This window comes from Pituophis catenifer, unplaced genomic scaffold, assembly GCF_029215685.1.
Source record: "Pituophis catenifer annectens isolate HBS135680 unplaced genomic scaffold, rPitCat1.0.hap2 SCAF_3, whole genome shotgun sequence".
NCBI classification, from domain to species: domain Eukaryota; kingdom Metazoa; phylum Chordata; class Lepidosauria; order Squamata; family Colubridae; genus Pituophis; species Pituophis catenifer.
In genome coordinates, this window is record NW_027256883.1 from 207614630 (window position 1) to 207640098 (window position 25469).

At 44.3% G+C, this 25469-nt stretch overlaps 1 protein-coding gene across 2 annotated transcripts; it reads left to right on the top strand.

The window, feature by feature from the left end:
- Nucleotides 1-4951: 4951 nt before the first annotated feature.
- Nucleotides 4952-25311, top strand: OGFR (opioid growth factor receptor). Of its 2 annotated transcripts, XM_070941792.1 has the most exons (8): nucleotides 4952-5445; nucleotides 9108-9155; nucleotides 13695-13757; nucleotides 14101-14182; nucleotides 17163-17241; nucleotides 18457-18523; nucleotides 20345-20493; nucleotides 23170-25311. In XM_070941792.1, the coding sequence occupies exons 1-8, from the start codon at nucleotides 5143-5145 to the stop codon at nucleotides 24659-24661; spliced, it is 2283 nt and encodes a 760-aa protein (XP_070797893.1). In that variant the 5' UTR covers nucleotides 4952-5142; the 3' UTR covers nucleotides 24662-25311. The 2 variants fall into 2 exon arrangements, with proteins under 2 accessions (XP_070797893.1, XP_070797894.1); XM_070941793.1 differs by lacking the exon at nucleotides 9108-9155 and having other exon boundaries at nucleotides 4954-5445.
- The last annotated feature ends 158 nt before the right edge of the window (nucleotides 25312-25469 follow it).

The window sequence follows — 25469 nt, forward strand, 5'->3', positions numbered from 1 at the left end:
AGGCAAATTGGCACTAGGTAAGAGTTAACAGATTTGGGGGGTGGGGGTGGAGGGAACTTAGGTCTCTTCTGGCAGTTTAGAGAATTCCAAACTGATGATGCATTTCATTCCACCTTCTTCGCTTCGTCTCCTACAATGTCCTCCTTTCTTGCTCATCATCCTTAGCCGGACAGTTACTAAACATTTTTTATTAGCTCTGTAAATTCAATGCACCTGACTTAGTTATAAAGTAAATTGATTTTTCTGAATTGGCACCATACATTGAAGCACGGATTAATTAAAGAAACCAAGATTACCCAAAATGTTACAACACAAACACCTGCCGATAACTAATGTAAGGTTAACATAATTAACCTCTGAGTTAATAACAATGCAATCATTAGTGCACTTAATTACATGTCATTTTATTTTTAAGAAAAAAAATATTACCTAATTTGTGGCCCACCTTGCAAGTTCAAAGCGACTCGCATTATCACAGTGCAATCAGTGTAATTAAGTGTAAGGAAATTAATTTACTACATGTACCAAAGCTGAACTTTTTCTTGAGTTGTGCTGAAGCCCTGTTTACGTAAGTACAACCTCACTATTCCAGAAAAAAAAAACCCACAACATATCTTTTACCAGGATCAACTAAAAACAGCAAATTTGTACAGGTAAATGCAACTTTTCATTTAGCAACCAAACTTACAAAAGGCACCGAAAAAAAGTGACTTTATGGCTGTTTTTCATACTTACGATCACTGCAGCATCTCCGTTGTCACGTAATCAAAATTCGGATGCTTGGCAACTGGCTCATATTTACGACAGTTGCAATGTCCCAGGGTTTTTTTCTAAGATCATCTTTTGCGATCTTATGACAAGCAGAACCAATGAGTAACAAAGGTGTTACCGACTTAGGTCATGAAACAGGGCAAAACTCATTTAACACTTGTCTCACTTAGCAAGAGAAATTTTGGGCTCAATTGTGGTCGTATGTCGACCTGTAAGCCTTATGGGCCTATTTTGAACAAAAATAGCCAAAAATAAAACACGCTCAGCCTAATAACCCAAATCTTACTATGGGAATGGCATCAGAAATTCAGAAAAGTAAACGAACTTTGTAAAATAGAAATCTTTCATATGTATACCCACCAAGTGGGATTGCAACCCTAAAGAGCTATTAAATGTAAAGGTAAAGATTCCCCTCGCACATATGTGCTAGTCGTTCCCGACTCTAGGGGGCGGTGCTCATCTCCATTTCAAAACCGAAGAGCCAGAGCTGTCTGAAGTTGTCTCCGTGGTCATGTGGTTGGCATGACTCAACGCCAAAAGCACACAGAACGCTGTTACCTTCCCAGCAAAGGTGGTCCCTATTTTTCTATTTGCATATTTTTACCTGCTTTTGAACTGCTAGGTTGGCAGAAGCTGGGATAAGTAACAGGAGCTCACCCAGTTACGTGGCACTAGGGATGCAAACTTCTGAACTGCCGACTTTTCTGATCGACAAGCTCAGCATCTCAGCCACTGAGCCACCGTGTCCCTTTAAATGTATAGAGTATTAAATATATAGACTATTAAATGTATAGAGTTAAAAAAAAGGTTTGCAATATTATTCAGACTAGTTTTTCTGCTATAAAATTAAGTACAGGTAGTCCTTAACCTACGACCACAATTGAGCCCCAAATTCCTGTTGCTAATCAAGAGGGTTAAGTGAGTTTTGCCCCATTTTACGACTTGTCTTGCCACATTTGTGAATCACTGCAGCTGTTCAGTTAGTAACGGGGTTGTAAATCTGGCTTCCCCCACTGGCTTTGCTTGTCAGAAGGTTGCAAAAGGGGGTCACATGACCCTGAGTTACTGCAACGGTCATAAATATGAGTCAGTTGCCAGGCAGCTGAATTTTGATCACGTGGCCATGGGGATGCTGCAACGGTCATAAATCACTTTTTTCAGTGCCATTGTAACTTTGAACGGTCATTAAATGAACCGTTGTAAGTCGAGGACTATCTGTACTTTGTGCCATTTTCTTATTCTTTGGCTCGGAAACAATAGATATACCTGTAGTTGCAATCTCCTCACATATAGGTAGTCCTGGAGTTATGACCACAATCGAGGCCAAAATTTATGTTGCTGAGTGCAACATTTGTTTAGCGAATTCGTCCCATTTTACGACTTTTCTTACCACAGAAGTTAAGTGAATCATTCCATTTGTTAAGTTAGCATCATGGGAAACTGGATTCCCCATTGACTTTGCTCTTCAGAAGATCACAAAAGGGGATCACATGATCCCGGGACATTGCAACCGTTATAAATATGAACTAGTTGCCAAGCATCCAAATTTTGATCACGTGACCATGGGGATGCTGCAACGGTCATAAGTGTGAAAAGTGCTGTTTGAACAATCACTGAATGGTTGTTAAGTCAAGGATTACTTTGATCTGTAGAATGGAAGGATCTGTACATTGGGGAAACAAAACAACCACTTCATAAACGCATGGCCCAACATAGGAGAACAAACAAATCAGGACAAGATTCAGCAGTCCATCTGCATTTCAAAGACAAAGGCCACTCTTTTGAAGACAGCAAAGTCCACAGTTTGGACAGATGGTTTGAAAGTGGGGTCCAAGAGGCCATCTATGTCAAAATTGAACAGCCCTCTCTCAAAAAGGAGGGGAGGGGGAAATGATATCATCTATCTCCAGTCTACAACATGGTCCTTTTAGAAGTTCCAAGAAGGCTCCTCCACACCCATTTGCACTATTCAGGTGAGACCCTGAGGACACAGATAAACCTCCAGGTGGCCTCAAGGACTCTGCAAGGAGCATAAATCCTTCCGTTCCCCATCTTCCAGTCAGAGTTGAAGAAACCTCTTGGATGAGAAGCGAAACGTCTTCAAAGAAAAAACAATCCAGTTGCTGAGAGAGAGAAAGAGGGAGGGGGGAGGGAGAGAGAGAGAAAGAGGGAGGGGGGGAGAGAGAGAGAGCCATCGGGCTTATTATCAGGGGATGTCTTATTTTGGGGGAAACAGGCTAGTTTTTACCCAACACACCTAAGATAAAGCGGCCACGCAGGCAGAGTTAGATACAGATTAACAGAGTTGGAAGGGACCTTGTAGGTCATCTAGTCCAACCCGCCCCCCCACACCTAAGATAAAGCTCATGTTATGACTGTGACCAGGGGGGCATTTGCCCAGATTCGTCTGGTGCGCCAGTTGCGCCCCTATCTGGACCGTGATGCCCTACACAGTCACCCATGCTCTCGTCGCCTCCCGGATCGACTACTGCAATGCTCTCTACATGGGGCTGCCCGTGAAGACCACTCGGAGGCTTCAGCTGGTGCAGAATGCGGCCGCGCGGGTAGTAATGGGGGTGTCCCGACACTCTCATGTTACACCTCTCCTGTGTGACCTGCATTGGCTACCGGTTGCCCTCCGGGTGAGATTCAAGGTGCTGGTAATTACCTATAAACCCTACATGGCTTAGGCCCGGGGTATCTGGCAGACCATCTGCGGCCAGCGACAGCTCCCCATCGCCCGGTGCATTCCCACAGGGAGGGCCTCCTTGGGGTGCCGTCGGCCAGACAATGTCGGCTGGCGACCCCTAGGGAGCGGGCCTTCTCTGTGGGCGCACCTACCTTGTGGAATCAGCTCCCCCTGGAGCTCCGGGTGGCCCCTAACCTTCGCTCTTTCCGCCGTGACCTTTCCGCCAGGTTATTTCATCTGGCTGGTTTGGACTGAAGGGGTTTTTAAAGGGGATTTTAACGGTCTTTTATAAATCCTATTGGGTATTTTTAATATTGTTTTTGCTTGTTTTTATTGTTGCGAGCTGCCCTGAGCAGGGTGGATTTGATTTAAATCGAGTTGATTTAAATCACAATTTAAATCATGATTTAAATCACTAGTAAAAAGGCTTGATTTAAATCAACTCGATTTAAATCATAATTTTTAAAGAGCAACTGTCATCTCTGCTACTCCTTTGACCCACTGTTGACTCACCGATAGTCCCAGTGTTGCAGAATATACAGCCTCATGCTACATAAGTGAGCTCCATTTCATGCTGAATAAACTAAATTATTTATGTATCTTAAATAGAAAACTATCTTACGATAGATTTTTACCCCAAAAGTTTTTTATTAAAATAAATTCGATAAAAATCAAAAAAATCCGATTTAAATCAAAAAAATCCAATTTAAATTAAAAAAATCTGATTTTTTTGATTTTTTTTTAAAAAATCATTGATTTTTATCCACCCTGGCCCTGAGTCCTTTCGGAGATAGGGCAGAAGAAAGAAAAGAAAGAAAGAAAGAAAGAAAGAAAGAAAGAAAGAAAGAAAGAAAGAAGGAAGGAAGGAAGGAAGGAAGGAAGGAAGGAAGGAAGGAAGGAAGGAAGGAAGGAAGGAAGGAAGGAAGGAAGGAAGGAAGGAAGGAAGGAAGGAAGGAAGAGCCACGCAGGCAGAGTTAGATACAGTTTAACAGAGTTGGAAGGGGACCTTTTAGGTCATCTAGTCCAACCCTCTTGCCCCGCCCCCCCCACAAGCAGGAGACCCTACACCATTTCTGACAGTTGAGCCTCTCCAGCCCAGTTGGCGCCACTCATTACAGTCAAAAGAGAATGCATTCGTTTCGTTTGCCCCGCAGGAGGATGTCGTCGTGTGAATACAGTATTGCGTGTCCGGGTGGTTCGGCGAAGCGTTAACAAGGAAGGAGAGCCGCCCCTCCCCTCCCCCGGGGGTGGGGGCAGAAGGTGGGGGCGGTCTCTTGTCAATCAGCGCCTCGGGTGGGAAGCAGAGCGGATTAACCGGTCGCCTCCTTCTCTTCCCCCCTCCTCCCCCTCCCCTTTCCAGCCACCCCCCCCTCCGGGTTCCGAGCATTCCATTCTGGAACGCAGAAGATTTCCCAACGTTCGGAAGGAACGCCGGGCCAGCCAATCAGCGTGCAAGAAGCGACTCCGGCTTGCGGTTTGGGTTGGAGGCCGGCTCTCTCTCGCGCTGCCCCATCCTCCTCGGTTTTTTTTTTTTTTCCTCTTCCCCACGTGCCTTTCGCTTTGATCTCGCCGTCGTCTTCCTGCTCGCTTTTTTTTTTTTTCCCCTTTTTTGGCCGCTCGTCTCTTTCGCTTTCCTTTCCTCCCGTTGCCCATCGAGAGGCCAAGTCAGCTTCCGCGGAGCCATGGCGGCTTGGATGGGATCGGGGAAGGAGAAAGAAGAGCAAGCCGGCGAAGGGGAGGAAGAGGAAGAAGAGGAAGAGGAGGAAGGAGAAGAAGAAGATGGAGCGGGAGGGCTTTGGGTGTACGATTCCACTTGGGAAGAGGAGGAAGAGGAGGAGGAGGAGGAAGGAGGGAAGCGGGAAAAGAAGAAGAAGAAGAAGACACGGGAAACGGCTTCTCAAGCCGCTAACCTGGAAGAAGCCAAAGCCCGAGAAAAGCACAGCTGGTGGGCGTCGGGCAGCCCCAAGTGGGCCTCCAACAGCCAGGTGAGAGATTCCTCGGGGAACAAAAGAAAAGAGCAGGAGGCGATCGCAGTTTACGGGCGTTGCGCTCCAGTTGCGCCCGATCCTAAGTTGGGAACCTCAGCCAGCCAGGCGTTCCGTGCCCCTTAGTCGCCTCTGGATTTGAACTCGCGGGTAGTCCGCGATTTACGGCCGCAATCGAGCCCAACATTTCTGTTGCTAAGCGAGATGGTGCTTCACAGGATTTGGGCTCCCTTCTTCAACCTCCCTCGCTCTCCCCAAGGGGATCGCTGCAGTTGTTAAGGGAGTCAGCCGGTTGTTAAGCGAATCCGGCTTCTCCCCCCCCCCCCCCACTTGACTTTGCTTGCCAAAGGGGATCATGTGACCTTGGGACCCTGCAGCGGTCATAAATATGAGTCGTTGGCCAAGCGTTATGAGTTTTGGATCGTGTGACCATGGGGATGCTGCCACAGTGTGAAAATGGGTCAGGGTTTTCGGCGCCGTTGTAACTTCGAGCGGTCACTAAGTGAGCTGTTGTAAGTCGAGGATTGCCTGTACTGTAATGCGCTGTCCGTGGGGCTGCCCTTGAAGGGGAGCTGAGTGCTTCAGCTGGTGTAGAATGCACTGATCCGGACAGTTAGATATACAGGCAGTCCTCGACTTACAACAGTCCCTTTAGTGACCATTTGAAGTTACAACAGCGTTAAAAAATGACTTGGGGCCGTTTTTCACACGTCCGTTGCAGCATCCCCATGATCACATGATTAGCTTGGCAATTGACTCATACTTATGACAGTTGCAGTGTCCTTTGGCAACCTTCCGACGAGCAACATTACTACCTTAATAACTGCACTGATTCAGTTAACAACTGTGGCAAGAAAGGTCCTAAAATGGGGCAAAATCACTTAGCAACCGACTTGCTCAGCAATGGAAATTTTGGACTCAGTTGTGGTCATAAGTCGAGGACCACATTTTGTTGAACTAGACAACTGGATACAAACATTCCATATTCCCAAAATATAACTATAGAAGCTTTTTGGCAAAGGGATGGAGAAATGCATACATAGAAAAGTGAGATGATTATGGGGCTAGTTAGAGACCTGAAAGCCCCCCGCCAATCTTTTAATTAACTTTTAACGTTACATCTTCATCATCCTTGCCTCTTTTTAAAATTTATATCCTGTTTTTATGTTTTAAAGATTTGATTTGTTGATAGAGCCAAAACATCTGTTTGATGTGGAGGACTAAACTTTTTTTCTCTGCAAAGCCAAAGATTCATGATAAAACTTTATCAAAGCTTGTAGGCCAATATCCAGTACTAATAGAATAGAATCACAGAGTTGGAAGGGACCTTGGAGGTCCTCTAGTCCAACCCCCTGCTCAGGCAGGAAAGCCTATACCAGTGATGGCTAACCTTTTTACCGTCGCATGCCAAAAGTGGGGGTTTGTGTGCATGCATGCCCACATCCATAATTCAATGCTCCCCCCCCCATGCGTTCATGACCCCCCCACGCTCCCACGCTTTTGGCACGGTGGGCCCGGAAGGCCCGTTTTTCACCCTCCCCAAGCTCCAGAGGCTTTCTAGGACCCTGGGGAGGGCGAAAACTGCCTCCCCCATGACCATTTTTCACACGATCCTTGTAGCAACAACCCCATGATCCAACTTTCTCACAAGCAATTTCCATGGGGAAGCCGAATTCACTTAACAAACATGTTACTAATTTAACAACTGCGATGATTCTGTATGGACTACTGTAATGCTCTCTACATGGGGCTCCCCTTGAAAAGGACCCGGAGGCTCCAACTGGTCCAGAATGTAGCCGCGCAGGTGATTATGGGCGCAGCTCGTTGCGCCCATGTAACACCTCTCCTACGCGAGCTGCACTGGCTCCCGGTGGTCTTCCGGGTGCGATTCAAGGTGTTAGTTATCACCTTTAAAGCGCTCCATGGCTTAGGACCTGGATACTGTCTTTTGCCATCAATAGCCTCCCACCGACCAGTTCGTTCTCACAGGGAGGGACTACCCAGGGTACCGTCAGTCAAATTATGCCGACTGGCGACTCCCAGGGGGAGGGCCTTCTCTGTGAGGGCTCCAACCCTTTGGAATGAACTGCCCCCTGAGATACGGAATATCCCTGATCTCCGTGCTTTCCGCCGTGCCCTCAAAACCCTGATGTTCCAACAGGCGGGACTAAACATATGAACATGTGAATGATTTTTTAAAATGTTATCTAATTCTGGGTTTTATTTAATTGACCAAACTAAGTAATAATTTTAATTAGCAATTTTATGATGTTTGTGTATCTATATTTTTCTTGACTATACACCGCCTTGAGTCCTATGGGACAAAGGCGGTATAGAAATATAATAAATAGATAGATAGATAGATAGATAGATAGATAGATAGATAGATAGATAGATAGATTTTAACAATTGTGGCAAGAAAGGTTGTAACATGGGGCAAAACTGACTTAATAAATGTCTCACTTAGGAAAATGGGCCAAAACTCACTTAGCAATGGAAATTTGGGACTCCATTCTGGTCATAAGTCGAGGACTGCCTGTACAGCATTTCTCACCATGTTTAGGAACAATTCAAAAGAACAGTCAATAGTAGTTCTAAAACTAGTTGGCAGTCAAAAATATAATGATGATAATCCCTGCAAATAAGTTTATATTTTATTTTTTTCCTTTCTGTTTCAGACAATTTTGTCTCTTTTCATGCAAAGATGTAAGATTCAGGAAGAAAATTCAGGTTCTGTTTACTCTAGGTTAGGGAAATGGAAAGTAAAACTTGAAAAAAAAAATCTAGCAAGGAGAAACAGAACTTAGTTTTGCATGATGAGTGAAGAAACGAAACCGAATATGATCCCCGGCATATTTTATGAGTCAGAAAGCTGTAATCTGAACCGGTTTACCGCTCCTGGGTAAAAGGTTTGAAATGCTATCCTGTAAGAATTAAGTTGAGAAAAATCACAGGGTCTCCTGCGTTTTTGGCCTCTCTGGGATGCTGTATCTTATTTTTAGGATGATTATGATAATGATTTATCACTTATGGCTTTTATATTCACTGAGAGCTTATGCACTGAAGACAAATTCCTTGGGCCAATAAAGAATTCTATTCTATTCCTATTTCTATTCTTATTCTTATTCTATTCCTTATTTCTTTTCTAGTCCTATTCTTATTCAGTTTTTATTCTATTCTACTTCTTATTTCTATTCTATTTATTCTGTTCTATTTTTAAGGGATGCGGTGGCTCAGTGGCTAAGACGCTGAGCTTGTCGATCGAAAGGTCAGCAATTCAGGGGTTCAAATCCCTAGTGCCGCGTAACAGGGTGAGCTCCCGTGACTTGTCCCAGCTTCTGCCAACCTAGCAGTTCGAAAGCATGTAAAAAATGCAAGTAGAAAAATAGGGACCACCTTTGGTGGGAAGGTTCCATTGGCGTTTCATGCGCTTTTGGCGTTTAGTCATGCCGGCCACATGACCATGGAGATTTCTTCAGACAGCGCTGGCTTTTTGGCTTTGAAACGGAGATGAGCACCGCCCCCTAGAGTCAGGAACAACTAGCACATATGTGCGAGGGGAACCTTTGCTATTCTATTCTTATTCTATTCCTTATTTCTATTCTATTCTATTTATTCTGTTCTAGTCTATGATTATTTTTAAAAGTATGTTTTCGCTTCAGGAGTGGCGAAGACCAGGCCTTTCAACAGGAGGAGTTAAAAAATGGAAGGTAGGAAAATTATCTTTGGGGACAGGAGAGGCATGATTTTTAATCAGTCATGCTGGTCATTGGAAGTTTACTTCTCGTATTCAGAAACCTAAAGGTGAGCAAAACCAGAAAGAATACACGGTTGGTTGGAATACAGGTAGTCTTCAATTTACAACAGTTCGTTTAGTGACCGTTCTAAGTTACAGCGGCGCCTGCAAAAAAAGTTTGTCTTTTTTCACACGACCGTTGCAGCATCCCCCTGGTCACATGATTAAAATTCGGGCACTTGGAGATAAAAGAGACTTTTAAAAAATTGAATATATGTTAGGAATGTAGTAACATACTGAATATAAGAAATGAAGGATTAGAGGAGACATTATATACAAAAAAAATGTGATTACTAAAGAAAAACTAGAGAAAGATTATGATTGATATATTGCAGTGATAGCGAACCTATGGCACACGTGCCACAGGTGGCACGCGTAGCCATATCAGTGGGCATGCCAGCTCAGCTCTGGCGCGCATGCGTGCGCCAGCCAGCTGATTTTCGGGCCTTCTGGCCCCACCAGAAGTAGGGAAACAGGCCGTTTCCTGCCTCCGGAGGGCCTGTGGTGGGGTGGGGAAGGCCCTTTTTTCTTTCTCACCTGGCTCCAGATCCTCTCTATGCATCTGGAGAGGGTAAAAACAGCCTTCCCCACCCCCCTCGGAGGCTTGAAACGGCCCATTTCCCAACTCCCGGTCGGACAGGAAGTGACTTTTTTGTTGTCCCCAGCTTCCAGAGACTCTCTAGGAGTCTCTCTAGGAGTCTCTGGAGGCTGGGAACAGCAAAAAAGTCACTTCCTGTCCAACCGGGAGTTGAGAAATGGGCCGTTTCAGGCCTCAGAGGGGATGAGGCAGGCTGTTTTCGCCCTTCCCATATGCATAAAGAGGATCTGGAGCCAGGTGAGAAAGAAAAACGGGCCTACCGGGCCATCACGTGTCACGAGTGGGGGGGAGGGGGGGTTGCGTGCACATGCGCAGGGCGGGACACATAGAATTATGGGTGTGGGCACGCCAGTGTGCGAACCTCCCCCGCCCCCCCACTTCCTGGCATGCGATGGCAAAAACGTTAGCCGTCACTGATATATTGGAATATTGAATAATGAAGAAAGGAAAGTTCATGTCTTTGATTATTAGAATGATAAGGGAAAGGGGGAAAAAAGAGGGCTAAAATAGAAGTAGAAATATGAGGGGGAAAATAGTAAAAATAGATATTAAGATGATATGAAGTATGATAGAATTATGAGGAGGTTTAGAGTTGAAAGGTGACAGTAGAAACGATACGTTAGTTAAATTAAAAATGAAAATGGATTGCAACTATTAAGAAAAATATTGTTACGTTTATTGAAATTTATATTGAAATGTATGAAGCCCACGAATCAAAACATTCACGAAATGAGATGTATAAAAGAAAAAAGAAAAAACTTCTAAAAAAAGTTTTTTTTGACACTTGGCAACTGGATCGTATTTATGATGGTCGCAGTGTCCCGGGGTCATGTGATCCCTTTTTGCGACCTTCTGACAACCAAAGCCAGGTTCACTTAACCACCTTGTTAGTAATTTAACAGCTGCAGTGGTTCACTTAAGAATGCTGTTCTTAAATCGTAAGATGGGGGTCATAAGATGGGATAAAACTCAATTAACAAATGTCTCGTTTAACAACAGAAATTTTGGGCACAGTTGTGGTCGTACGTCAAGGATTACCTGTACAGGTGGATTTGCCAAGTGCCTGAATTATGCTCACGTGATCATGGGAATGTTGCAACGGTCGTAAGTGTAAGGACTGGTTGTCAGTCGCTGTTTTCAGTGCTAATGTAACATCGAACAGTTGTTAAATGAATAGTTGTAAATCAAGGACTACCAGTATAACCTCTTTGCAGCCTTTTCCAACAAATGAACTCTTTTAGAGCATATGATGGCTAAATGAAGCATATGATAAATATTCAGATTAATGACATATATATTGGTTTTTGAGCACACAGTGCGTGTAAATGCCACACTTGGCTAAGATGGACTAAAACAACGATGTGACGGGGGGGAGGATCACACTATGACCGATGAATAAAAGTAGCAAGAATTATGACAAGACCTTCTATTATCAAAACTGCCCTCAAACAGTTCAAGTTCTCCCTGCATTGTTTGCTAAACTTGAAACTACATTCCGTAGTTTCTGTACATCCTGTACAAAGATTGATGAAAACCAGCTGGCGGGCGTCTAATGCTTTTGCAAAACAATGCATATGACATTAGGCTGAGTATCCATCATATCGTTCATTAAGTCCATTATTCATCGTGAGCGCTAAAAGAGGTCATTTGTTGGCCGGTGCATGCAAAAGAGGTCATATTTTGATCAAACGTGGAGTCTTTCTGGATACGTTGGCTCGCCCTTGGTTTTTGAATATCCAAAATATTTCTCCCACAACCAAGCGTGTAAAAATATACAAAATATATGTAGAGCAGTATTTTTCAACCTTAGCAATTAGAAGATGTGTGGACTTCAACTCTGGCTGGGGAATTCTGGGAGTTGAAGTCCATGTTGTTGTTAGTTGCAAAGTCGTGTCTGACCCATCACAATCCCGTGGACAACGTTCCTCCAGGCCTTCCTGTCCTCTACCATCCTCTGGAGTCCATTTAAGCTCACGGCCGACTGCTTCAGTGACTCCATCCAGCCAGTTCATTCTCTGTCATCCCATTCTTCTTTTGCCCTCAATCGTTCCCAGCATTAGGCTCTTCTCCAGTGAGTCCTTCCTTCTCATTAGGTGGCCAAAGTCTTTGAGTTTCCTCTTCAGGATCTGGCCTTCAAGAGCAGTCAGGGTTGATCTCCTCTAGGACTGACCAGTTTGATCATCTTGCAGTCCAAGGGACTCGCAGGAGTCTTCTCCAGCACCAGAGTTCAAAGGCCTCCATTCTTTGGTGCTCAGCCTTTCTTATGGTCCAACTTTCACAGCCATCCATTGCAACTGGGAAAACCATAGCCTTGACTATATGCACTTTTGTTGGCAGGGTGATGTCTCTGCTTTTTAATATGCTGTCTAGATTTGCCATAGCTTTCCTCCCCAGGAGCAAGCATCTTTTAATTTCTTGGCTGCAGTCCCCATCTGCAGTGATCTTGGAGCCCAGGAAGTCCATACATCTTCAAAATGCCAAAGTTGAGAAACACTGCTATAGAGCATAAAGTACAGACTCCAAAGATCATGAAATTGCTATGTGTGCATTGTTCAGTGTCTCTTCACCCAGGCTACTCTTATCTAGAAATCTGGCATGGCCCAGGAGCCTTGGAATTGAACTGCCCGATCAATATGACTCAAGCATATTGACTGATGTTATGGGTTGATGTGAGAGTGTGAAAGTGTGTGTACTTTTATGCACACCTGATAGGACAGTGATGGCTAACCTTTTTGCCATTGCATGGCAAAAGTGCGGGGGGTCGCGCGTGCGCATGCCCACACCCATAATTCTATGGGGGGGCCCAGCGCATGCGTGCGCGACCTTTCCCCTCACTTTCCCCACGCTTTTGGCACACAGTGGTCCCGTTTTTTGCCCTCCCCAGGCTCCAGAGGCTTTCTAGGAGCCTCGGGAGGGCGAAAACAGCCTCCCCTCCCCCCCCAGGCCAGAAACAGCCTGTTTCCCGACTTCCGGTGGGTCCAGAAGGCCCAATAATTAGCTGGCTAGCGCGCACATGCACGCCAGAGCTGAGCTCACATGGCCACCGATATGGCTCCGCGTGCTACCTGTGGCATGCGTGCCATAGGTTCACCATCACAGTGAGAGGGAGACTCAAGAATCTGATTTATCACTGAAGTGAAGTCTAAATCAGGTTTGTTTGCTTGCCAGGCAGTTCCAAATTGTGCCATCTGATTGGTAGGTTAGCCCAGACACAATTCTACACCAGGGGTCTCCAAACTTGGCAACTTTAAGACTTGTGGGGTTCAATTCCCAGAATTCCCCAGCCAGGATGGCGGGCTGAGGAATTCTAGCAGTTGAAGACCAAAAGTTGCCAAGTTTGTAGTCCCTATTCTACAAAAAAGTACTGATTTCAATGTTCCTCAGTTCCAATGATTCTGGATATTTTACAAAAAGTTTAGATAGGAAGGTAGGTAGGTAGGTTGATAGGTAGGTAGGTAGGTAGATGATAGATAGATAGATAGATAGATAGATAGATAGATAGATAGATAGATAGATAGATGATGGATGGAGAGAGAGAGAGACTGATAAGAAAGAATAAGAAAAGTAGTCAGTCCCTTTAAATGATCTAAAATACAAGGTAGATTTTTGAGTATTTTCCTAAACCAAAATAAAGAAGAGTTTGTCTCAACTCAGCATGTGGCAATAAAATTAGAAGGGAAACAATATTTTCACTATATTCAACTTCTAGAGGAAAAGCGAGAAGGCAGAATGTCACTATAATCAAAGGAAATTATAACCAGTCACACTTTCTTTTGCAGTGGTTTGGCAAAGAGGCCTTATGTAAGATTTAGACTTTAAAAATAAATCTCTTTTGTTGTCTCTTTTTTTAATTAGAGCATAAATAGGCGTAACTGGGACGCAGCCAGAGATATGCAGAAATATAGGCGTCATTACCCGGTAAGATTTTCTGCGCATTATGGTTACATTGATTGAGTTTCTACCTAGAGGGGTGTAATAGAAATTTGGGTTAAAATGCCTGTTAATTTTTGTTGTTTTTGACCTGATTTTCCCCTGCTTACACACCACCCTGAATTGCAGTTATTCAAGTTGGGAGGCCATAAACATTAAAACATTTGGGCTACATAAAAGGAGTAACTTGTTAAGAATGGGACAGCAAAGGGTTACGGGTGGAAATAGTCCTTAAGGACGCCTGGTCCTGGGTTTAGTTGTGAGTGGATTAATAATACCCCTTGTCATCTCCCTTCCATCTCTCCCTCCCTCTCTCTCTTTTATCTTCCAGGGATTGGAAGAAACTGAGGTCAGTGAGGAAGACATGTGGAATCTGAGCTTTTACAAAAATGAGATTAGTTTTTTGCCCCGGGGTAAGGCTTTTGAAATGGCTTGGTTGTCTAAGGGGAAGGGTGAGGATCATAATTGGGTCTTCCTGTTGGCTTTTGACATGGCAATACATTGCATTTAGTTAAAGGCTTTCCTTGCATGCTTGCTTCCTTCCTTCCTTCCTTCCTTCTCTTTTTCCCGTCTGTTCCTTCTTTTCTTCTCTCCCCTTCCTTTCTTGCTTGCTTCCCTCCTTTCTGTTCTGACCTAGGCTTCCCCAAAAGCATTAAGCAGAATCCTGGTCCCAACAAAACCCCTTTTATTCCTCTCATTCACCTTCAGCAAAGTCTTTCAAAAGAGAATTTACAGTCACAGACCTTATCTGGTTTGGAGAGCTGCCAGGCCAATATCTTCAAATCGGAGAGAGTCACAAACCAATTAGGCGAACTTATTGTCTTCTGCAAACTCCACTCGCTTCTCTTTTATTCCCTCTGGGAGGGTCCATTCATTGTCCACCTGTGGCCTTACTCCCAAGTCGACCCTTGTTCTTTAGCTGTTCCCTTTGTCGGGCAACTCTGCGCATGTGCACACTGGGAACAGGTTCCAGCTGTTCATCTGCCTCACTGATGTTTGACTCCGAAGGCAGCTGATAACTGGCATACGGCCCCCTCTCTGCCTCTGACGCAGAGCCCTCATCAGAGCCTTCCCCAGACTCCAGGACTGGCCCATGTTCCTCCCCAACCTCCTCACTGTCCGAATCTGCTGCCAGCTCTGCTGGCGGGCCACAACACTTTCCTTCCTCTCCTCTTGACTTAAAACAGTTTGTATTGTGACTGTGCAAAGATACAACAGCACTGAAAAAAATGACTTATGACTGTTTTCATACTTAACAATTGTGGCAGCATTCCCACGGTCCATCTGATCAACAGTTGGACGCTTGGCAACTGGTCTGTATTTATGACCTTCTGAGAAGCAAAGACAATGGGGAAGCCAGATTCGCTTAACAACCGTGTTACTAACATAATAACTGCAGTGATTCACTTAACAACGATAGCAAGAAAGGTCAGGAAAATGGGGCAAAATTCACTTAACAACTGTCTCGCTTAGCAAAATAAATTTTGCTCTAATTGGGGTTGTAAGTCGAGGATCACTTGACCCAGAGATAGAATTCAGAACATAATTTTCTTTCCCTTTTTCACACCTGCAGATTCATGCGCATAACTTTCTTTCTGTAACTGGAAAACAAATGATTAGTAGAAATAATTGCACCTGACAGTGTTCCCTCCGAGTGTTTGTGGTTCAAGTGAGTTTTGCAAAAAGATTTTTAAATCTCATTTGGCCTCCGAAAGTCAGCATGGCAGCAATAGAAAATAATTGCAGTAAGCCAAATTCCCAGGCTCAATTTACCCTTACTCAGAGGAAGCATTGAACTTCTATGGGGAAATTAGGCCTGGCAAGGCTTCTGTGGTAAATTCCATACCGAGAGTTGTAAAACCAAGATCTTATTTGAATTTCTCTTATACAAGTGGTCCTCGACTTAGATTCACAATTGTTGTGGCCCCCCAAGAGCCAGCAGAGCTGGTAGCAGATTTAGACAGTGAGGAGGTTGGGGAGGAACATGGGCCAGTCCTGGAGTCTGGGGAAGGCTCTGATGAGGGCTCTGCATCGGAGGCAGAGAGGAGGCCAGAGCCATATGCCAGTTATCAGCTGCCTTTTGAGTCAGACATCAGTGAGGCAGACGAACAGCTGGAGCCTGTTCCCGATGTGTGCATGTGCAGAGTTGCCAGACGAAGGGAACAGCTAAAGAACAAGGGTTGACTTGGGAGTAAGGCCACAGGTGGACGATGAATGGCCCCTCCCAGAGGGAATAAAAGAGGAGCGAAAGGGGAGTGGAGGTTGCAGGAGACAATTAGTTCGACTAATTGGTTTCTGACTCTCTCGAGACTCCTTGCCAAGTTTTGAAGATATGGGCCTGGCAGCTCTCCAAGCCAGATAAGGTCTGTGACTACAAATTCTCCCTTGAAAGACGTTCCTGGATGTGAATGAGAGGAATTCACAGTAACTTAATAAAAAGGGTTTTTTGTCAGGACAAGGAGTCTCCTTCATGCTCTTGGGAAGCCTAGGTCAGAACAGAAGCGAGCGTGAGAAAGAAACTCAAGATAATCTCACCTTGATTTTGCTTGGTGTCAAGACAGAAATTTGGATAGGATTTCACCATGCTACAATAAAGTGCCATTTCTGGAATCGCTGTAACAGAGGTGGGCAATTAATTTTCCCAACCGGGATTGTTATGAAGGTCCGAACCAATAAGGCTACGAAGGTGTGTAGGAATGCACACCTGCATATATGTAAATTGAAAAAAAGAAATAGTGGTTTGCCTTCAAAGTAAAAGCAATCCATGCAGGCCAGCCAGAGAGGGAGCCAAAGGGCCATACATAGCCTGGAGCCCTTAAAATGCCCATTTCTCCCCAGTAGAATTTGCTTTTTGACCTGATCTGCCTTGAACGGCTGCCAAAATCAGAGTTCTCCATCAGTCGAAGAAAAAATCATGCTTTTTCATGTCTTACAAGTTAGTCTTTGACTTAACAACCATTCATTCAGGGATGGTTCAAAGTTACCATGGCACTGAAAAAAATGACTGATGACCAGTTCTCACACTTACGACCATTGCAACACCCCCATGCTCACGTCATCAAAATTCGGATGCTCATAGTTATGATGGTTGCAGAGTCCTGGGGGTCATTTTGTGACCTTCTGACAAGCAAAGTGCATAGGGAAACCAGATTCGCTTAATAATTATGTTATTGAGATAACCGCTGCAGGGATTCATTTAACAACGGTGGCAAGAAAGATCGTTAAAAAAAGGGGGGAAAACTCAAGTGTCTTGCTTGGTGGGTTCAGTTGCGGTTGTAAGTTGAGGACTCCCCATATTCCCCATTTTGTAACTCATCTCAACTTCTCTACTCCTTCCTCCTCCTCCACAGTCATTCATAATCAGTGCCTTTTTCTTTTCCTGTTTCTTTCAAGGTCTGCACATCGAAGATCTCCTTGAGACGTGGCAAGATAACTACAGTGTTTTGGAAGAAAACCATTCATATATTCAGTGGTAAAATTATGTACTTTCGTTTAAATACATAATGGGATCCAGAAAAGGTCTTAGAAATAAAAAAAATTGCTAGAAACTGGCACATAGCTTGTATGACGTGTAAGTTTTCCCAGCTAAAGCAGGGGTGAAATCTAAAATTTCTTACTACCGGTTCTGTGGGCGTGGCTTAGTGGGGGGAGTAATGTGACTAGGTGGGCGTGGCTTTTTTTTTTTCTTTTAAAATCATTTTTTCTATAACCTCTTCGGCTAAGAGGTTGTAAAAAAATGTTTTCAAAAGGCTCTGACGATCCCAGCTGATCGGCAGAGGCTTTTTTAAAACTCAGCTGGGATCGTCAGAGCATTTAAAAGAAAACAAGGCTTTTTTTTCTTTTAAATGCCTTTGATGAGCAGCGCAATCATCAGAGGCTTTTTTTTTTTTTTTTTTTTTACTTTTAAAAGCATTTTTTCGGCCGTAGTTGTAGAAAAAATACTTTTAAAAGTTAAAAAAAAAAAGCCTCTGATGATTGTGCGGCTCAGCTGGGCGTGGAGGGGGGGCAGGGATTTTTGCTACCGGTTCTCCGAACCACCTGCCTCCATTGCTACCGGATCGGGCGATCCGTTCCGAACCGGGAGCATTTCACCTCTGAGCTAAAGGTACACCTCGACTTACGACCAGAATTTGCTAACAAGGCGGTTGCTAATTGAGTCGCAGACCAATTTTACAATCTTTTTTGCCACAGTTCGTAAGTGAATTGCATGGTTGTTAAGTGAATCTGGCTTCCCCTGTTGAAGCCGGACAGGAAGCTTGCAAACTGCAATCACATATCCCTGGGATACTGCAACCATTGTAAATACATGCTGGCTTTTAAGTGCCCAATTGTTAATCACTTCTGTGCTGAAGTGCAAGTGAAATGTCTGAATTTCAGTCTTACGTTTGACTGGAATGGTATATGTCTCCTGCTCCAGCATGGGGTTGGACTAGACTCCCTCTTCTTTATGGCAGCCCCTGAGATATTGGAAGACTGCTATCATGTCTCCCCTAGTCCTTCTTTTCATTAAACTAGACATACCCGGTTCCTGCAAATGTTCTTCATATGTTTTAGCCTTCAGTCCCCTAATCATCTTTGTTGCTCTTCTCTGCACTCTTTCTAGAGTCTCAACATCTTTAAAACAAGTGTTTGTTTCTGATATTTTTTTAAAAAAATATCTGAGCGGCAAATGTTTTGTTCCTTCCAGGCTGTTTCCTTTGCGTGAACAAGGGATGAATTTTCATGCCAAACGGCTCACGTGCCAAGAAATTGAGGTAGGAAGATCTTTTCTCATTTTTTTTTAAATTTATTTATTTATTTATTTTTATATGCCACCCTTCTCCGGAGACTCAGGGCGGCTTACAATACGTTAAGCAATAGCCTTCATACTTTTGTATATTTTTATACGAAGTCAGCTTATTGCCCCCACAAACCGGGTCCTCATTTTACCCACCTTAGAAAGGATGGAAGGCTGAGTCGACCTTGAGCCTGGTGTGAATTGAACTCGCAGTAATTGCAGGCAGCTGGATGTTAAATGCTGCCTTAGTAGGAGGCATTAGCCTCCTACGCCATCTCATCCATGAAATTGAAGTGTTGATGCTTCGTCTGATTGCATGCACAGTATTTAGCCCAGCTGAGAGCATCACATTTTGGAAGTCATTAATACGTGTTACCGATTTTTAAAATGTAAAGGAGCGAGGGACTAGGACAGTGATGGCAAACCTTTTTGCCGTCACATGCCAAAAGCGGGGGGAGCACGGGGGGGACGCACACGCATGCCCACACCCATAATTCAGTGTGTCCTGCCCGCAGCGTGCATGCATGCGTGCCCCCCTCCCCCGCTCCCTCCACTTTTGGCACGCAATGGCCCAATAGGCCTGTTTTTTGCTGTCCCCAGGCTCCAGAGCCTTTCTAGGAACCTGGGGAGGGCTAAAACGGCCTTCTCCCCCACCCCCGGACGCCCTCCGGAGACCAGAAACAGCCTGTTTCCCGACTTCTGGTGGGCCCAGAAGGCCTGAAAATCAGCTGGCTGGCTGGCAGGCATATGCGTGCCAGAACTGAACTAGGACAATGTTCGCATGCCAACCGATATGGCTGGCATGCGTGCCATAAGTTTGCCATCACGGGACTAGGCTATGATTTAGGCTGAGTGTTTAGGAGAAGCTTTTTTTCCAGGATCCAATTGGGTCAGTCAACAGGACCAGAATATTTTATGGCCGAACATTTCCTTCCTTCCTTCACAATTTTTTGATCCGTTCTTTCCCTGAATGAAGCAATATAGGTAGTCCTTGACTTACGACCACAATTGAGCCTAAAATTTCTGTTGCTGAGTGAAACTTTGGTTAAGTGAGTTTTGCCCCATTTTACAACCTTTCTTGCCACCGTTGTTAAGTGGATCACTGCAGTTGTTAAGTCAGGAACAGGGTTGTTAAGTGAATCTGACTTCCCCGTTGACTTTGCTTGTCAGAAGATTGCGAAAGGAGACCATATGACCCCGGGATAAGTGTGAAAAATGGTCATAAGTCACTTTTGTCAGTGCCATAGTAACTTCAAACAGTCACTAAATGGATTGTTGTAACTCGAGGACCACCTGCAAAGGAGATTCCAGTTAGTGCTTTTTATATTGCAATACTTTAGAATAAAGGTTTATCGCAAACATTAATTGGCAGTTATGCCATTAAACGTTACATCCACCCAATTAAACTAGAAATATAATGCCAAATAGCAAAAATGAGATGAAATAGCAAGATAGAATTGGGGTAGATGATGGGGTAGAGACATGGTGGCGCAGTGGTAGAATGCAGTACTGCAAGCTCCTTCTGCTGACTGCCGACTGCCTGCAATTTGGCAGTTCAAATCTCACCAGGCTCAAGGTTAACTCACCCTTCCAACCTTCCGAGGTGGGTAAAATGAAGGCCCAGATGGTTGGGGGCAATAGGCTGACTCTATAAACTGCTTAGAGAGGGCTGTAAAGCGGTATATAAGTCTAATTGCTATGGTATTGGTATTGCTCGATATTTGAAATGATATTTTCTTACATGCCTAAATGCACTGGGGTGTGATTTTGATATTTGATATCTCCTTTGACATCTCAGGCCTTCAAAAAATCTAAAGAAGTCATGGAGAGGTTCGTCCGGGCTTATAAACTCATGTTGAAATTTTACGGCATCAACTTAATCGATGAGGAAACGGGAGAATTGAGTAAAGCGGAAAACTGGTGCGAGCGATTCGGGAATCTCAACCGGTGAGTTTCTTCAGAGATTATCTCTTGGCCTGCTTTCACCCACATGCTTGGTTGGTGAACTTCATAACTGGCACCTTATCAGAATTGCTGTATATGAATTGAATCAGGGGTGAAATGCTCCCGGTTCGGACCGGATCTCCTGGTCCGGTAGCAATGGCGGCAGGTGGTTCGGAGAACCGGTAGCAAAAATCCCTGCGCCCGCCCCCCCCACCATGCCAGCTGAGCCGCAGGATCATCAGAAGCTTTTTTTTTTAACTTTTAAAAGCATTTTTTCTACAACCTCTTCCGATGAAAAAATGCTTTTAAAAGTAAAAAAAAAAAAAAGCCTCTGATGATCGCGCGGCTCAGCTGGGATCATCAGAGGCTTTTCAAAGCATTTTTTTCTGCAACCTCTTGGCCGAAGAGGTGGTAAAAAAAATGCTTTGAAAAGTCACTGACAATCCCAGCTGTTTCCTGATCAGCAGAGAGGTATTTTTTAAAAAGCCTCTCTGAAGATCCCAGCTGAGTTGCCTGATCGGCAGAGGCTTTTCAAAGCATTAGAAAAAATGCTTTGAAAAGTTAAAAAAAAAAAAAAAAGTTGGCCACGCCCACCCAGTCACATTACCCCCCCCACCAAACCACGCCCACAAAACCGGTAGTAACAAATTTGACATTTCACCCCTGAATTGAACCCAATGGTCAGCATATGCTTTGATTTCGGGGTCCTTGGGGCTCACTGAGCTTGGTTGTTTTCTTGCAGACGTTTCATCACCCAACTAGGTAACGTCATCAGTGCTAGAAGGGAGTGGGTTTTGCTCTTGTTTTTACATTGTATCAATGTTGGTGGGAGTGTCCTTGGCGGTTCCTTGATTAGGCTCTTATTTGCTATTGGATCATTTTTCTGCATTAGTATTTGTTTTGATTTGTGTATTGCTTGCTTCATTTTTGGTCCAGTGTTAGTCTCGACAGCTCATGCTCATATGGGTATCAATTGCTGGTAAGGAGGTGTTTTAGATTTTTTCTTTCCTATGGGGCTTTCATTGTCTCTTTTGAGTGACATGTAGATGTTGTTTTATGTCAGAGTTTCTTGCAAAAATTAAATCCAGAAGCACACACAGATAACTGAATCAGCTGGATTCATTAACTTCTTTATATTCATAATAACACATGAAGTAAATTGACAATACCAACAGCAGATTCACAGTTTAATTTCAGCTCAGATCAGCAGACAACTTCACACACGCAGCTTCACAGCTCAGAGCTTAACACACACACACACACACACACACACACACACACACACACACTGCTTTTAGTTTCTCTTTTCTCTGCACAGAATCAGAAGCTGCAGACTAAGACACGCCCTGGCTCCAGTCTGTCTGAGCTCCCAATTGGCTGATTTAGTTGCTATGCCTATTCATTGGCTAACCTTGTTACCGTGTCTTCCCAGTCATGAATATTCTGATATTTTATGTGCCTATTGATGGCTGATTTGTTTGAGTATCAGTTCCACTCCCTTCCAGCCCTGGTGAAGTTACCTAGTTGGGTAATGCAATGTCTACACGAAAATCAACAACTCAGAGAGCACCAAGGCAGGGGTGAAATCTACTTACCTTCCCAACTGGTTCAGAAGTGCACGCACAGACCCTTTCTGCGCATGCCCAAAGGGTAAAAAACAAAGTTAAAGCAAAGTAACGGCGACCAGGCAGGTGGGTGGAGCCTCGTGCCACCATCGCTACTGGTTTGCCCGAACCAGGAGCATTTCACCCCTTCACCAAGGACCCCACTGTTCAACCCTGAGCTACAAAAATTCTCTTCGATCAGACCATGATCACCTGATGAGTAAATTCTCATTTCATACAAGCATAAACTCCCTTGGATATAATAAGCAATCCTTTGGAAGTGGTTCTTTGTGAAACCTTCAGGCTGTAGCTCTTGTGTGAAAAAGTGTCTAGCTCAAAGCATCCCATCCTGAGTTTGGTTAGGTTAGGTTAGTTAGGACAACATCAAGTCACACTCCTGTAATAAGGTTAGAAGGGACCTTGGAGATCTTCTAGTCCAGCTTCCACTTACGCAAGAGACACTATGCCATTTCAAACAAATGGTTGTCCAATCTCTTCTTAAAAACCTCCAGTGTTGGAGCAACTTCTGGAGGCAAATCGTTCCATTGATGAATTCTTCTCTCAGGAAATTTCTCCTTAGTTCTAGGTTGCTTCTCTCCTTGATTAGTTTCCATCCATTGCTTCTTGTCCTGCCCTCAGGTGCTTTGGAGAATAGCTTGACTCCCTCTTCTTTGTGGCAACCCCTGAGATATTGGAACACTGCTATAATGTCTCCCCTAGTCCTTCTTTTCATTAAACTAGACCCAATTCCTGCAACCATTCTTCATATGTTTTAGCCTTCAGTTGTACTTAATTGTCCTTCTCTTCCCCCCCCCCAAAAAATAACTTCGAATGGTTGCTAAGCAACTGGTCATAAGACGAGGCCCACCTGTATTACAGATTTTAAATTCTATTTTTAATGTCTCAAATGTACTTAATTGTCCTCTTTTTTTTCTCCCACATAATTTTGAAGAGTTGCTAAGCAACTGTTCGTAAGTTGAGAACTGTCTGTAGTACAATGTCTCAATTGTATTTAATTGTCCTCTTCTTTTCCCCTCCACATTTTGTCACACAATTTTTTGTTGTTGTTGTTCAGGTACAGCCATAACAATTTACGGATCACTCGCATCCTGAAATGCTTGGGCGAGATGGGCTATGAGAACTACCAAGTGCAGCTGGTGAAGTTCTTCCTGTCAGAGACGCTGGTCCACCAGGTGCTACCTCGGGTGCTGAGAAGTGTCTTAGACTACTTCATGTTCACCATCCGAAACAAACCCAAACGAAGGGAGTTGGTCTATTTTGCCTGGCAACACTTCAAGCCGAAGCATGAATTTGTCTGGGGCCCTCACAAGAAACTCCGGCGGTTCAAACTTCGGTCCCTCAAACTTCTGAGTAACCCAGAAGAGCAAGAACAGGCTAAGGAAGAAGAAGGAGAGGTTGTGGAGAAGGACGGTGTTGAGTCCCCCCAAAATAACCTTCAGAGACTTACAGAAAAACCTGGGCAGGAGGAAGCTAGAGAAACTCTGGAAAAAGAGAAACGTGGGTTGTCAGAAGAGAGTTGTGTTGATCACCATGATTTAGATACAACAATACAACATAACCACATGGAGCAGCCTGTGTCCAGCATTAGTGCCACGTTAAACCTTTCAGACAGTAATTCTGTGCAGGACCAAGGTATTGGGAAGAGAACCAACTCTGTAGAAGATGGTGACCTGTTACAAGATGGGGAGGTTGTAGAACCTCAGATGGAGCCTGCGGATGAATGTAAGACTTCCAAAAACACAAACCAAACTCAACTTGCATTGGTGACGCTAGCCAAGGCAGAGAAGGAAGACAGCAAAGGAGTCCAAGTACCTTCCGATTGTCCATTGGAAAGACAGGACGATGCTGATGAGTGCACAGGGGAAGCTGAGGGAGAAAACCTCAAGGAATCCAAGAAGAGGAAGTTGGAGCTGAGCAGATTAAGTGGAGAAATCCCTGGGGCCTCTAAAAGCCCCAATGATATTGAGAGGATCTCCCATAATCTTGGCGAGGTGGTAATTACGAAGGAGGAAATTAGCATCTTGGCCCCTGAAGGCAGCAATGAGGACTTCCCAGATGGGAAGGAGATTGAATCCCTTGATACGGTGATCAAGAAACGGAAAGTAGACATTGTACCCAAAGGTGGATCTTCAGAAGTGGACTGTGAGGTGATCCCATCTGAGGAACAAGGAGCAAGCTGTAGTACTCACGATGTTAAGGAGAAAGATCTTGTCTGCCAAGAAGAAACCAAAATGGCGGCTGATCCTTCTGTAGACACTCTGACAGGACACAAGGCTGGAGGGGTGGATGTGTTGGTTGATTCCAACAAGAATGACCTCCCTGGAGATGGCTGTCTGCTGGAGAAAGTGAATGAACAAGAAGCTCCAACAGAAAGTGAGGTCCCATACTTGTCTGAACCCACAACAGCTCATGAAAGGGGTGTAAGAAACAATGCAGAATGGAAAGAGCAGGACTTTGAAGAAACTTCTGATGGTTCCCTAGAAGGGAATGAAATCTCCAAAATAAAGGAACATGAAAACAGCACGGCTGGGCCAGAAGAAGAGTAGTCAGTACTCAGATTGGATGAAGCCATCCTAGAAATATTAGGTCAAAACGGGATGTATTTTTTCAGAAGCAGATCAAAATAACCCGTTGCTTGGTTTGTGGTTTGGTATCGCCAGGTTTTTATAAACATGACACCTACTGTGTTTCCCAGAAAATAAGCCCTCCCAGAAAATATTTAGGCACATGCACAGCCAGTCCCTGCCATTTCCTCTAGTTAGGGTTAGGGAGACAGAGCTGGAAATTATGTAAGACGGCAAGAAGAGTCCCGTCTTCCTCCACACGCCCCAAAATAATAAAACCTCCCCGAAAATAAGGCCAAGTGCTTATTTCGGGGTTCAAAAAAAAAATATAAGACAGGGTCTTATTTTCGGGGAAACACGGTAGTTGACACCTAAGGGTAAATCTTTGGGATGACAAGTTACCAGGCTTGGTTGGTAACTTGCGTATCTGATTATCCGATTTCTAGAAGTCTTTTATCTTTTAATTAATTGCCAGAGAGCTGTGTTCTTTTTTAACAGAAAACACTCACCTGTTCTCAGTACAAGGTATATGCCACCTTACAGGGGTGTTTTCTAGGGTTTGCTAGATGAGCCACCAGAATGTTATTTGCTAAATTAAGTTTGTGTTTGTTAAATAAAGATCTTTAACTTTTGGAGGTGACGTTTCTGGATTCTTGTTAAGGAAGGGGGAAGGAATGAATTAAACCAGGGGTCTCCAACCTTGGCAACTTTAAGACTTGGGGACTGGCTGAGGAATTCTGGGAGTTGGAGTCCCCAAGTCGTAAAGTTGCCAAGGTTGGAGACCCCCGAA